Source organism: Daucus carota, chromosome 6 (assembly GCF_001625215.2).
Source record: "Daucus carota subsp. sativus chromosome 6, DH1 v3.0, whole genome shotgun sequence".
In the NCBI taxonomy this organism is placed as follows: domain Eukaryota; kingdom Viridiplantae; phylum Streptophyta; class Magnoliopsida; order Apiales; family Apiaceae; genus Daucus; species Daucus carota.
The window spans coordinates 27,977,838-27,990,288 of NC_030386.2; the positions used below are offsets into that span (position 1 = coordinate 27,977,838).

General features: G+C 36.0%; 3 protein-coding genes across 4 annotated transcripts; 1 reads left to right on the plus strand and 2 right to left on the minus strand.

Annotated features, from left to right (window-relative positions):
- Positions 1–88: 88 nt before the first annotated feature.
- On the minus strand, positions 89–4,892 carry LOC108227564 (phospholipase D alpha 1). Of its 2 annotated transcripts, none has more exons than XM_017402780.2 (4): positions 4,755–4,892; positions 4,406–4,505; positions 887–2,786; positions 89–780 (listed from the first exon to the last, which is right to left on the minus strand). In XM_017402780.2, exons 2-4 carry the CDS (start codon positions 4,496–4,498, stop codon positions 347–349), a joined length of 2,427 nt encoding a protein of 808 aa, XP_017258269.1. In that variant the 5' UTR covers positions 4,499–4,505; positions 4,755–4,892; the 3' UTR covers positions 89–346. The 2 variants fall into 2 exon arrangements, with proteins under 2 accessions (XP_017258269.1, XP_017258270.1); XM_017402781.2 differs by having other exon boundaries at positions 4,623–4,798.
- Positions 4,893–5,774: 882 nt separating this feature from the next.
- On the minus strand, positions 5,775–6,975 carry LOC108226190 (xyloglucan O-acetyltransferase 4). The gene is made up of 2 exons (XM_017401133.2): positions 6,736–6,975; positions 5,775–6,542 (listed from the first exon to the last, which is right to left on the minus strand). Exons 1-2 carry the CDS (start codon positions 6,973–6,975, stop codon positions 5,775–5,777), a joined length of 1,008 nt encoding a protein of 335 aa, XP_017256622.2.
- Positions 6,976–10,674: 3,699 nt separating this feature from the next.
- On the plus strand, positions 10,675–12,071 carry LOC108226700 (ethylene-responsive transcription factor WIN1). Its single transcript, XM_017401695.2, has 2 exons — positions 10,675–11,014; positions 11,192–12,071. Exons 1-2 carry the CDS (start codon positions 10,935–10,937, stop codon positions 11,745–11,747), a joined length of 636 nt encoding a protein of 211 aa, XP_017257184.1. The 5' UTR covers positions 10,675–10,934; the 3' UTR covers positions 11,748–12,071.
- Positions 12,072–12,451: the final 380 nt, after the last annotated feature.

A 12,451-nucleotide genomic window follows, 5' to 3' on the forward strand; every position in this document is an offset into this window, starting at 1 on the left:
CTTTTTTGTGATATCCATTATTATAACTTTCTATAATACCTTGCTTGGGTGTGCAGCAGTAGCACCCAAGTGAAAAAAACTTATAACAAACACAAATCAGAGAGTCCATATAATTAAGTAAGAAGGCAAACTTTAATTGTTCTTTAATTCAACCAGAGCACTAAGAGATAATGCAACCATAGAGCAGTCTAAATCACCTTTTAACAGCTAATCATAAAGCACACACCAAATCTCTATAAGTCTCCTATGCGCATCTCGGGAAAGAAGAAGATTCTGCGGATTAACATACATAGGAGATAGAGCTAATAAGTTATTACTTGAAATACATGATTTTCTACTGAACTAATCATGTTGTGAGAATGGGAGGCAAGTAATCAGATTTAACACCAAGAACACGTGCTCTGGTGTCTGGGAAAAACTCCATGCCTGGAAGCTCTGTGACATTCCCTTCACTAGTAACAGCAATCGGGTATCTGAGCAAGTGTCCAGGCAAGTCATGTTCCAGAGTTTCACTTGCATAGAGATCCCAGTATTTGTCTGCTACCGTATTCAGTTTCTGGATACAACCAACACTCTCTGGATGCTGGAAGGTGTCATCAAGCATTCCCAGGTGCTCATACCATAACGACATCCTGAATCCATGAATTTGACCCCTTGCTGGTTGCCTAGTTGCTAGATGATATGGTTGATAGGCTCCCATAGCTATCTCAGAATCCTTGCCGCCATCCATTGATCTCTGGTTGATATTGGCAGACCCAACTATTATATACTCATCATCAACTGCCAAAAAAAGAAAAGAAGAAACATATATCATATATTTTTGTCAAACTATTAAACACCTGAGAAATCAGTTCAAGTATACAAGATATTAGAGCCTGTTGCTTACCTATCATCATCTTGGCATGCACATAGATCATAAAACGACGGGCTTCTTGGGCTCTACTATAATCTGTATTTGGAAGTGGCTGCTGTGAAGGTTCATATTCTCCACTATTCTTTACCTCGCGATTGCCAAGACAGAAAAATGTCAAATAATTTCTAGGGTCCTCTTCGATTCCGTTAGCCTGGAGAGCCTGAACAATATCCTTATACATCATCTGCATTGTCCTTCTTTGCCAGTCCAGAATGGCTTGAACTGACGCACTTTCTGGTAGCCCTTCTGGCCACATTGGGACCACAACATAAACAGTGAACCTCTCTCCAGCTTCGATTTTACTGACAATCTTCAGAGAGAGCTCCTTTGGTATTAGATGCAAAGCATTGACATCTGCATCAATTATATCCTCTGAGTTCCAGCCAAAAGAACTTCCGAGAAAATACTGATTTTCGATATAAATGAAATTTTTTGCCCGTCGAATAGCATGAATATAAGCATCCTGAATACTTCGATCAATTATATTATCCTTTCCACTGATAAGACCTGCTTTAGCTGCTGCTTCAGGTGTGTCAGGGAAGCCAAAAGCAGCTCCACCATCAATGGATCTGAATAACTGAACATTCCATGTGTCATTGTCATCAGGAAATGTCACTGCTGATGGTGGGATGATGATGTTCTCAAGCTCTCTCAAATTCACAAGTACATTTTTTCCACCTTGCTTTTTCCATCTCTGCTCAAAATTAAACAATACATCCCAAGCAATTGGACCTTCAAGGCGCGAGTGGATATCATGCCAAGGCTCCCTAGGTCCACCTTTGGTAATTGCAGCACCTTCGAAATTAGGTTGGTGGAAATCATCATGGTGTGCAGTATCCAACGTCCTAAAAAGTGAATGAAAAGGAGTATCATATCTCCCGTCACATAAATCAATACCACCAACAAAACTCACAACTCTTCTTTTCTCTGATCCTCCGTTAGGCATCTCACTGTCCACCACGACTATCTTCTGGTGATGAGTGAACATGGTAGAAATAGTTAAACCTTGAACTCTGCTTCCACCACCATCAGGATTACGGGGGCAGAGAATGCAATTTACATTAGTACCTTGAAAGTACAGCTCAGATTCTTGATCATGGGTGGCCATCAAACCATCTTTCTTAAGTAGACCCACAGAGGTTATGTCATCCCAAACAAGCAAAAGAACCTTAACGCCTTCATCTGCCTTTTTCTTAAGCAACTCACCAAGCATCATGTCTCCTCCCGGCTTTGGCCTCCTCGAGTCCCTTATCAAGGAGAACTCAGTATATACAGACCAGCCAGTAATGTAAATAAAATGTTTTGCGTTGGTAATTGCATCAAAGATATCCTCCCAACATCTATGGGCCTCATAAAACTTGCCTCCAGACAGAGGAATCTTAGGCACAAAATTGTCAGGAACATGGGCATCTTGGTACAAAGAAACTCGACAACCTTGTCTCTGTGAGCAGAAAGTGTAAGGAACTCCTGGAAACTTGGAGCTTTTGATTCCGCGGGCCCAGTTACGATCATGAGTGACGTCAAAAAATTGTAGCTTCACATGAATTTTGGAACCTTTACTAATAGGCTTTTTGTTTTTATCCAAGATACTAACCCATCTATCCACTTCCTCCCCTTCCAAAAGATCATGAACTGGCACATATGCTCTTCCAATCAAAGTTGCACCAATTGGATTGTTATCCTTGACAGTGAATATAACATTGGATGCAAAATGACCGCAGTAAATATGAAAAGATTCATACCACTTTGGACTGTTCGGTTCATTTTGTATCATTCTGGTACGCCCAACTCTAGCCTTCTCCAGATCAATAGTTGCATAGATTTTTGGAGTTCCTTTGCCGAAGCCAACGGTATCTTCAAGGTTCGCCCTAAACTGCAAATCAAATTTCATGGATAAGAAACACCGTGAGGGGAGAACTAAAAATTCCATTATGTACAGTTGAAGTCTATTTCAGAATAAATATAATAACATTGTCGAGAAGGCGATACAGCAATAAAATTTAAAAGAATAAAAATTCAGATTTAGCAAGCTCCACGAACTTTGTGGTTTCAGCAAGCAGATTCAAATGCATGAATGATTGAATAACATACATGACTTGTATGCACGTACCAAGTCAAAATGATAATTTTAACAGAAATCTTGCTTCATAAGCAAACTACAAATCCTAAAGGATTTCACAATTTCAAGTCTTGTTACACTAAACTGGAAATAATTGAAATCTTGTGCAAGGAAAAGGGGGACCAGATGGTAGTTCATGAACAACAATTGCCTGAATATTATATTTCCTTTCCTTGAGTAATTGTCCTAGAATAAATTTTAGAAAGAAAGAGCTGATTAGAATCGCAAGATCCGTGAAACACCAGATGTAAGTAGATATGTATTCTAAAGAGGAACTGAAGAACAAGTACATGTGAAGTAAAAAAAGATGCAGCACATGTTTTAAGGAAGTACAAAACTAGCTTAAGAGATGAAACTTTAAAGATGGTCACAGTCAACACTAGTCCTTGTTACTATAAAGTATTACATTCACGGTTTTCAGGTGAATGAATATAAAATTTACCAGAAGTTCAAATTAGTAGGAACCAAACTTGAATAAAATATCTGAAAATGAGGCCTAGCGATGGAGCTGAGGAACCAGAAGAGAAACAAGCCAGACAGAAACAAAGTGGCAACAAGCAACAGCCTAAGGAATTCAGACTGTAACATTGTATACAACAACATGAAGTACTTAAAAAAAACTTCACTATAAAGATATTGACCTGATTATCAAGGTAGTAACCTGACATGATAGAAACAAATTCTCACTCCCTAGTTCACTACACTTATGATACATTTTCAATAAAACAATTATTCAACATATAGAAACCAAACTGACTGTTCAATGTAGAATTTAAGGAACATTTCAAGCCACCAAAAGCATTAAACCACCGGGCATCCTCATTCTTATAATATCAGATTCAACAGTGCTGTTATTAGGTTCAACATCCTTTAATTCTTAATTTCAAATGCCATGTCCATGTACTCATAATTCATAAATCTCAATCTATCAGATAGAAGTTAACTACAGAAGCTATAATTAATATCCACACATATAATTCAAAGATATTAGAAACTGATATCATCACAAATTGTGAATAGAAAAAATAATAGACGCATATACACAAACTTCAGTGGTTTGCAGTAAACTTATTAATTTTTCAGAAAATATATCGTACATGAGTACATCGGACCCCACGAAACATTGAGTGGATTGAGTATAATCCAAAAAGACACTAGTTCCACCAGCAATCCTTAGGTTTTTGGTTATCAATTAGACATCTCTAGCAACAGATCAAGGGTTCAAGTCCACAAAAATCATGGGTGCGCGCATACTAATACTTTTTTTGTTATTGACTATCACGAACAAAAAAGACAATGTTAATAAGCCTACAAACTAATAACAAAATAGTTAATTATCCAGCAGCAGCAGATGAGGTCATTAAGAAATAAACCTTGCCCAAAAGACCACCAGTGAGACCGGCATTGAGGTGATCAACCTCATAGATGGTGACATGAAGAGTTCCATGAAGCAGTCTTTGAGACATTTCTTACCTGCATCACATAATTATACATATTTGAACATCAAAATCATAATCATACTGATATATAAAAAATGGCCCAATCAAACACATCATATGGCCTATTATAAACAGAGAATTAAGAAAATACCTGGTAAACGTTAATTAAGGCACAAAATGATCAATTAAGATGATAATTATAACAGATCAAGTGGTACAAGATAATTTTAAAACAATATATGTAATAAAGAGAAGCACGGAAGAATGGGGTTAAGAATCAAACCTGAGATCTGAAATTCAAGTGAATGGTCAAAAGTTAAGAAGCCCACCACTTCCTGTCTGAGTGAGGACTGAGAAAATTTGAGTTAAAGTGTTGAACCCGTGTGCGCACTCAAAATAGACACGAATACATGTGAAACTCTTATCTTTATTAAATACTCTGGTTGACTTATTTTATCATGGCTTAAATTTTAATTTTTCTAAATAATTGCTTAATTTTCAAATCCCCATTTTAAAGTTTTTTCATTATCCTACTAAAAAAAAGTTTTTTTATTATTATATATGTAAAAAAGATTCACATTTTGTTTTTATAAATCATATTACTATCCATATATTTTTGTTTAATAAGAAGAATTCCAATTATAGAATCATAAAACCTTAAACAAAAGCGAAAAAATAACTAATTTATATATGAAAATGAATGGACTTTTACATTTCACACCCTTTTTCTACCTCTCATTCCCCTTTGATTTCTCATTTCTTAGATTTTAGTTGCATAGTTGTTGTGTTGTGCATGCCCTTTTCGTTTTCCAGCTTTTTTGGCTGTGTACTAAGCATGTCTCTGGGGTATGTAATTTTATTCGTGAAATATAAGTGATTTCTTCTGAGTTACCTGGTGTTAAATCTGGATTTAGACAATGAAACTTGTTAATATGAAAATCTTTTTCCAGTATTAGATATGTATATGAACTTAAGTTGCAGACCGACAAACATCAGTTTCTAGCTGTACCTTGATCTATCCGTCTCCAGAAGCAGGCAAAATGAACAATGTACCATGTAATATGTATCTGTAAACAAACACAGCTCAGTTTTTGAGATTTCAAGAACATACATTTCCCATAGAACAAATATCAGCGTCTTGAGAGACGACTAACACCACTGATAGCCATCATACTTATTTTGCGATATGTTTAATTACTTTTCACTGCTCCATGAACTTGTTAAAAATATGATGGAAGAACTAGCAAGATTGAGCATTGTGCATGAAATTTGAAAAGCTGGTACTGACTAGTACAATATTGAATTAGCCGGTCTCCTTGAGCAAAGTTGCCAACAAAAGGTCATTCCATGCATCAATTGGACCTGGTAAGCACCAATGTACACAATCATGACTTCCTCTCCCTACACCGGGAAAATGAGTATCAGGATGTCCATCAGGTCTCATCAACATTGCCCTTGTTATGTCCAATGCCAAAAGCCGTCTCTCTTTAATTTCCCTTCTTTTAGCTCTCTCCAACTCCTCCAGTTGAATCCCCCTCAATTCCATAGATACGTTATAAGACCTCATGATTTTAGCATCGGCCAGTTCATGTAGAGGACTAGTTCGTGTGCAGGATCCGCCGCTGTTCCAATTCCCATTCTCATAATGTCCAGGTGAGAATGTCCTTAACACCGTCGTTATACCCTTGAAACGTTCTGTGTACTTGAGTGCAGTTCTCATAGACATTCTGACTGCAAATGTGAAATCGTGCTTTGGAATATCTGGTTCATTGCACGAAACACAACCAATCAATGCACCATCTTGGTAAAGATAGAAGCGCCTATTGAAGAACCAATGGCCATTAGAGATAATAGCATAGTCTAGAGCTGATGGTAGTTCTTTCATCCAAACTTCATTGACCTTGTCAATATGTAGGGTAAAATTGTCGGCGGGTGATAAATAATTCATGACTTCATCTTGTTGTACAAGGAAGGTAGTCCATAAAACCATCAGGGTGAAATCATGGTTTGGAAAGCGATACTTGACTATCCTGTCTTCTGAAGCCGAGTATATGTTTACTGGAATTTCCTCCTGAAAGTATGCAAAGCTTTGTCATTGTAAGGTTATCTGTTCATGTATATGTTTCACTTGTACAGTTGTACCCTTTATTAACAAATTAGAAATCTTGTAGAATGTAATGTAACATTCTTATCATACAATTTAAACGAAAACTATAAAACATAAACTCTGAGAATTTTATAGTTAAAAAAAAGAGAGGAGGAACCTGGTACAATAGACAGAGCAGTGATTCCATGTGATTTCTGGCAACAGAGTCGCCAATAAATGCCATAGATTTCCCCCGGAAAATCTCAAGAAACAACTTCGGATTAGACCTGGGAAGTTTACATGTATTAGGTTGCCATCTCCACTTGAGAAAATCTGTGTCTACCCTTCCATTCATGAAACAGTTTCTAGGCTCTCTCATTACAGGGCAACTTTTATTTGTGTACAGAGGCTGCTCCATGTCCCTTATCCAATGACCGGTGAACAAGTCACATTCTCGATACCCTGCAACATGAACATCAATTTTACATTTACAAAAAACAAATGTACTAAAATAAAGTATGTGTTATTGTAAGTATTCGATTTTTTGTGCTTTCCAGATATGGATATTGATTCAATGATAGTGACGGAACTAGGTTGAGCCTAACCCGCGCCACCATTAAGTTAGCCTTAATTTCTCACAATCCTGCCACTCTTTAATGGATATGAATGATATTGAGCATAGTTTCTTACGCTGCATGAGATTGGACACATGGTTTTGTTGAGGCGTAACTTTATTGAAGGTATCTAGAGTTTTGAGATGGCTTACAAAATGAAAGATACATATAAAAATGAAAGCAAAGCAGGAGATAGTAATACGAGACTTCATGATTTCATCTAAACAAATGAAGAATTAAGATTATCTCTCTGTTTGTGTAAGAAAGGGAGATGAGTCCTGTGTAAGAAAGGGAGATGAGTCCTGCTCATTTCTGCTTCTGTTGAAAAGATTTATGATTTGCCTGTGCTAAGTATGGCAAGAGATTCTTCTTTTTTCTTTGTTTTGTTCATTTCAAATTTTATACAAAGATTTAACTTATTCAAATTCTTTGAAAATCCAAATATATTCTCCTGAGGACATGCCTTTTTATAGTTTATTCCTCATTATACCGTTCTATTAGATAAGAAAGAATCACATAAATATACATATCTTAAGTTTTAATATTTTCCAAATAGTCCGGTTCTATTACTGATTATTTCCTGGAAAAGAGATCGTTAACATTATATTTTATTTGTTAAATATATCTTTTTTTTTTTCAATGGGCACATATGATCTCAAACAATTGGAATCATTATATACTACGAATTTTTCCAAAAGAAGAAATATTACTAGTAAACTATATATATTACAACATTTTCCAAATACCTGAAAAGGTGAAAAGAGGACAATGTAATTCTGTTACTTGACAAAATCATCGAGTAAACAATGTTGTATTCGCATACATCCTCTAAAAATTTGGATGTAGAGGATTAGTACGAAGGTCTAGCTAAACTATGTGTGAACAGGTTTGCAGACATTTTTTTTTTTTTTCCAAAGATGTTTGCAGACAGTTTAATAAAGAATAGAAAGGTTCTCGTCCTGACAATTAAATTAGGCAACATATATACAGTTTTTGGCAAGGCAACAGCCGGGATTTATCATATCTTACTAATGCTTTCACTACCTAGTTGCACCCCTAACTGATTCACACCATTGATTCCCTTTTTCTTTCAGAAAGCTCATTAATTAAGCTTGTTCTTTCATACGACCTGAGACCTATTCCTTTCCTGCATGAGTTTAAACTGTTTTTCACTGTCTGATTCCGAGATCTGTTGTTTCGTAGTGTCTAGCTCTGAAAAGAGTTAAACAGAGATTTCACTAAAAATGAATGGGAAGAAAGGCAGTAGCACTAATAAAAGTAGCTATGAGATCAGTATTCCTACTGTTTCAATATAAACTGAGGTCTGGCACAGTTGCAGAGCCTCCACTATCCGGTCTTCAAAATCACCAAAGACACACCTCATCCAAAATCCGAATTTCATCACATTGTCAAAAAACGTTGCATCAACAATTTAATCCGAATTTTATCACATTGTCGAAAAGTGTTGCATCAACAATTTTACTCTTTCAATAACCAATAACCACTTAAAAATTATGACAGAGTTTGCTAAAATAAAATCTTATCAGATTCAACTAACCCAATAGATATTTTATATCAAAAAAATCACCATTATAGCCAAAATATTTCATCTAGTTACCCGAATTCCACTAATACTCATGAAAAATACTTAAATCATTATATATTTGTTAAATTATGAAAACAAAATGAATGAAATTTAGGATTCATTTCCTAATAGATTAGATTTAAACATAGAAATTCATCTTTTGTGCTTCAACACTAAAAATCAAGTTAAAGAACAAATTAATTAAGTTGAAGATGTTTATCAACTATTGTATTAATATAAAGCATACTATCTATATGCATATATATATGGAGTATATTCCAACATGTGTCTACATGTACAATTATGATTTATATTTATTATGTGAGCCACATGTAGTCTAATTTGTTTTATGACTATGATTCTGGTAAATTTTATATCAATATATATTTTTATATTTAACGTAGTGATACTCAGTGGTTTAAGTGTTTAAAATGAAATATTAGTGGAGATCATGTAATTGAGGTGAAATAATATAATGGGAGTGATAGCTACATACCTCACAATCATATGAGAGCGGTTTTATTTTATAACCACTTTCTATCGCAGTAAAAAAATATATAATGAGAGATTAAAGCGTTGATCGATAAGAGAAATCTCTGTATTCACAACAAAAAAAATTTAGAATTAAAGCTTCCTACAGATAAAAACCGATGAAAGATGATTGCATCTTGGTGACACTTCTATATAATTGATCACTAAAGGAATGAACGTAACGAACAAACTGGATCGGAAAAAAAAGTAAAGAAAATCTTCTGTAATTAAACCAGTTACCTCCAAATAGCCAAGTTCTCTTTTCTTTTCCCCAAGACCATTCTACTTAATTAGCTTGGTCTTTTCTTGTAGTGTCAGCTGGATCCTGCTTCGCTCAACTGGTTGTTGATTATGGACCTCGTATGCTTTTTATATATTGCATTGGGCTTCACTAGCTTGTTGCTAAAATGAAGAGTACTGTTTACTAAGAATTTGTTGACGCGATCATAAATATATGATGCATATGTAATGGCCTGGCCCTTGATGGCTGAAAATACGATGATGTATGAAAACTCATGCGCAAACTGTTTGCTTCCAACCTAGGGCATATTGAATGCTGCTTTTCTCCGAAATTAACAGTTTATGTATACAGTTCAAGTATTCTTATAAGCAATCATAAATTGTTTTAATGAATCCATGTGAGACCAATATAAGTGGAGTAACCACTTAACCATACCCGAGCTACATTCAATTTGTGAACGTTTTAATCAAGTTTAGACTTGTTCAGCTCTCTGCTTGAAACATTGCATGTGTTCATTCATAATCATCCAGTCCATTACTTGTAGTGAAATACATTTTAGATACATGTCTATATCATTTGTAATTAGTAAATTAATTCAAATTTTGTCGAGATATGCTACTTAAAAGTTCAAAATAATCAGTCGGGACTTCAACCTGAACCGGGAAAAAAGTTATAATATGTCTTGGGGGCTCCTCTTGCAGTGTATAATATGAAATATCATCTTTGCCTCTTTGGTATTAGCAAGTGATGAAAGGAGCATCTAGTAGAGTGTTGTACATGTTTATAATTGTACCAAGTACTGTAAATGAAAGCTGTTTGGTATAGTTCATGTGTTTGGTCTCCGGTCCCTAACCCCACTGGAAAGAGTGGTTGCATGTGCTTCTATCTACAATATTTTCTGTTCCAGATAAACGCGGAATTTTGTTTGTCATTTCACTTTTACTGGTTGAAATCGTTTTCGCATCAAAAATCTTAATGTATATATGTTACGTTAATTTACCGTTCACTACAAGAAATTAATGGCTTTTCCTACCAAGCAATTAGTTGCTCCAAAATTATCCCAAACCATGTTAAAATTGAAAAATGTAAAGGAAGAGCGAGTCTTTTACGTGGGTGTCTATATATTGTAAAGCTAGCTAGCTGGGCGATAATGGTGGGGATAATATATACTACACCATCATAAATATTGGGTTATAAATTAAGCTGTGGCCAGTGGTTTATGAAAGCGTCTAGTTTTCACGGAAGTGTATGAGCTTACCGACATATGAATCCACATCGTTAAATGTTGCCCCAGAACTTACTCGTACAACCAGTCCCCCATATATATAATACTCTCACCAGCTCCATTTCATTATCCTCTCAATCATATCATCCCACTTCACTTATTTTTCTCTGACATTTTTCTCATGGTACAATCAAAGAAGTTCCGAGGTGTCCGCCAGCGCCATTGGGGCTCTTGGGTTGCTGAGATTCGCCATCCTTTATTGTATGCATGTTTACTTGCACCCGTCACATTTTTATACTTATATATAATAATTATTCCCTTATTGTTATTCACTATCATTTCGGAAAAGTTCGCACTTAGTGCACCCGTCACACTTGCTCGCAAATTAAAGTGTATGTTATGTTTTAATGTTTTTTTGATAAGTATACGTGTGTGCAGGAAGAGAAGGGTGTGGCTAGGGACATTTGAAACGGCGGAAGAGGCGGCGAGGGCATACGACGAAGCTGCGGTGCTAATGAGTGGCCGGAATGCCAAGACAAATTTCCCAGTCCCCCCACAAGCACCGCAGCAAACAGATGATAAAAACAACAACACCGAAAAAGATAATCCTGCACAGCTTCAATTGGGATCATCTTCCTCATCGTCGTCGTCTTCCTCGCTTTCCACTATTTTAAGCGCAAAGCTTCGAAAATGCTGTAAGTCTCCATCCCCTTCACTAACATGCTTAAGGCTGGACACCGAGAATTCTCATATTGGAGTGTGGCAGAAGCGAGCCGGGCCACGTTCGGTTTCCAGCTGGGTCATGACAGTTGACCTAGGAAACAACATCAGTAACAGTGGTACTCAACAAGAACAAGATGTTCCGGCTGCTGAACAAGCGGCAGCTTCACCGAGCTGCAGCACAGCAGCTAGAAATAGTGATGGAGTTGAATGCGGTAATTTGGATGAAGATGAGAGAATTACACTTCAAATGATCGAAGAACTTTTAAATTGAAAGAAGCAAATTAAAATGGGTGGATCTTTAATTTTACTACAGGTGTCTTCGAGTAAAATTGTACAGATTCACGAATACACGAGGTCAAGTACGTGCATGGTGTGGCATAATGATTTATTTACGTGAGCAAGTGTGAACTTTTCCTAATTGGTGACTCATGTGTAGAGATATGCAATTTATTATTACAGACTGTATGGGTGTCATAAATAAAAAGAATCAGGTTTTGTGTTAATATCAATTTTTTTTCTTTGTATTTATTTGTTTGAAATTATGTTGTATATTCAGTCCGTGAAAATATATATTCATAGAAAGGTATTTTGGGACCATGCCGAGCTACTAATTAACTAGACCTGTTTCTTCTTCAAAACTTGCGTGTTTGATTGTTGTGCGTAATGCATGTCAATTTAATTAAAGACTTAGGTCTTGCTCCCGAGTTTTTTTAGGAGAAAGCAAGTGAATGCAAGTGTGCTTTCACTTTCATCCCACTTTTGGAGTGAAAGTTTTGGAATGAAACTATGCTATATTTGCACTCACTTTCATCTCTTTAAAAAACTCGGGAGCACACAAATGAGTGAAAGTTAGATAACTTTACTTCCTCTTCACTTGCTTTCCTCCCATTTTAAAACTCGGGAGCAGGGTGTTAACGCTACAGAAATTAGATATATTGTCACACAGACTAATTGTTTTTAACGAGTAAGGGTGTC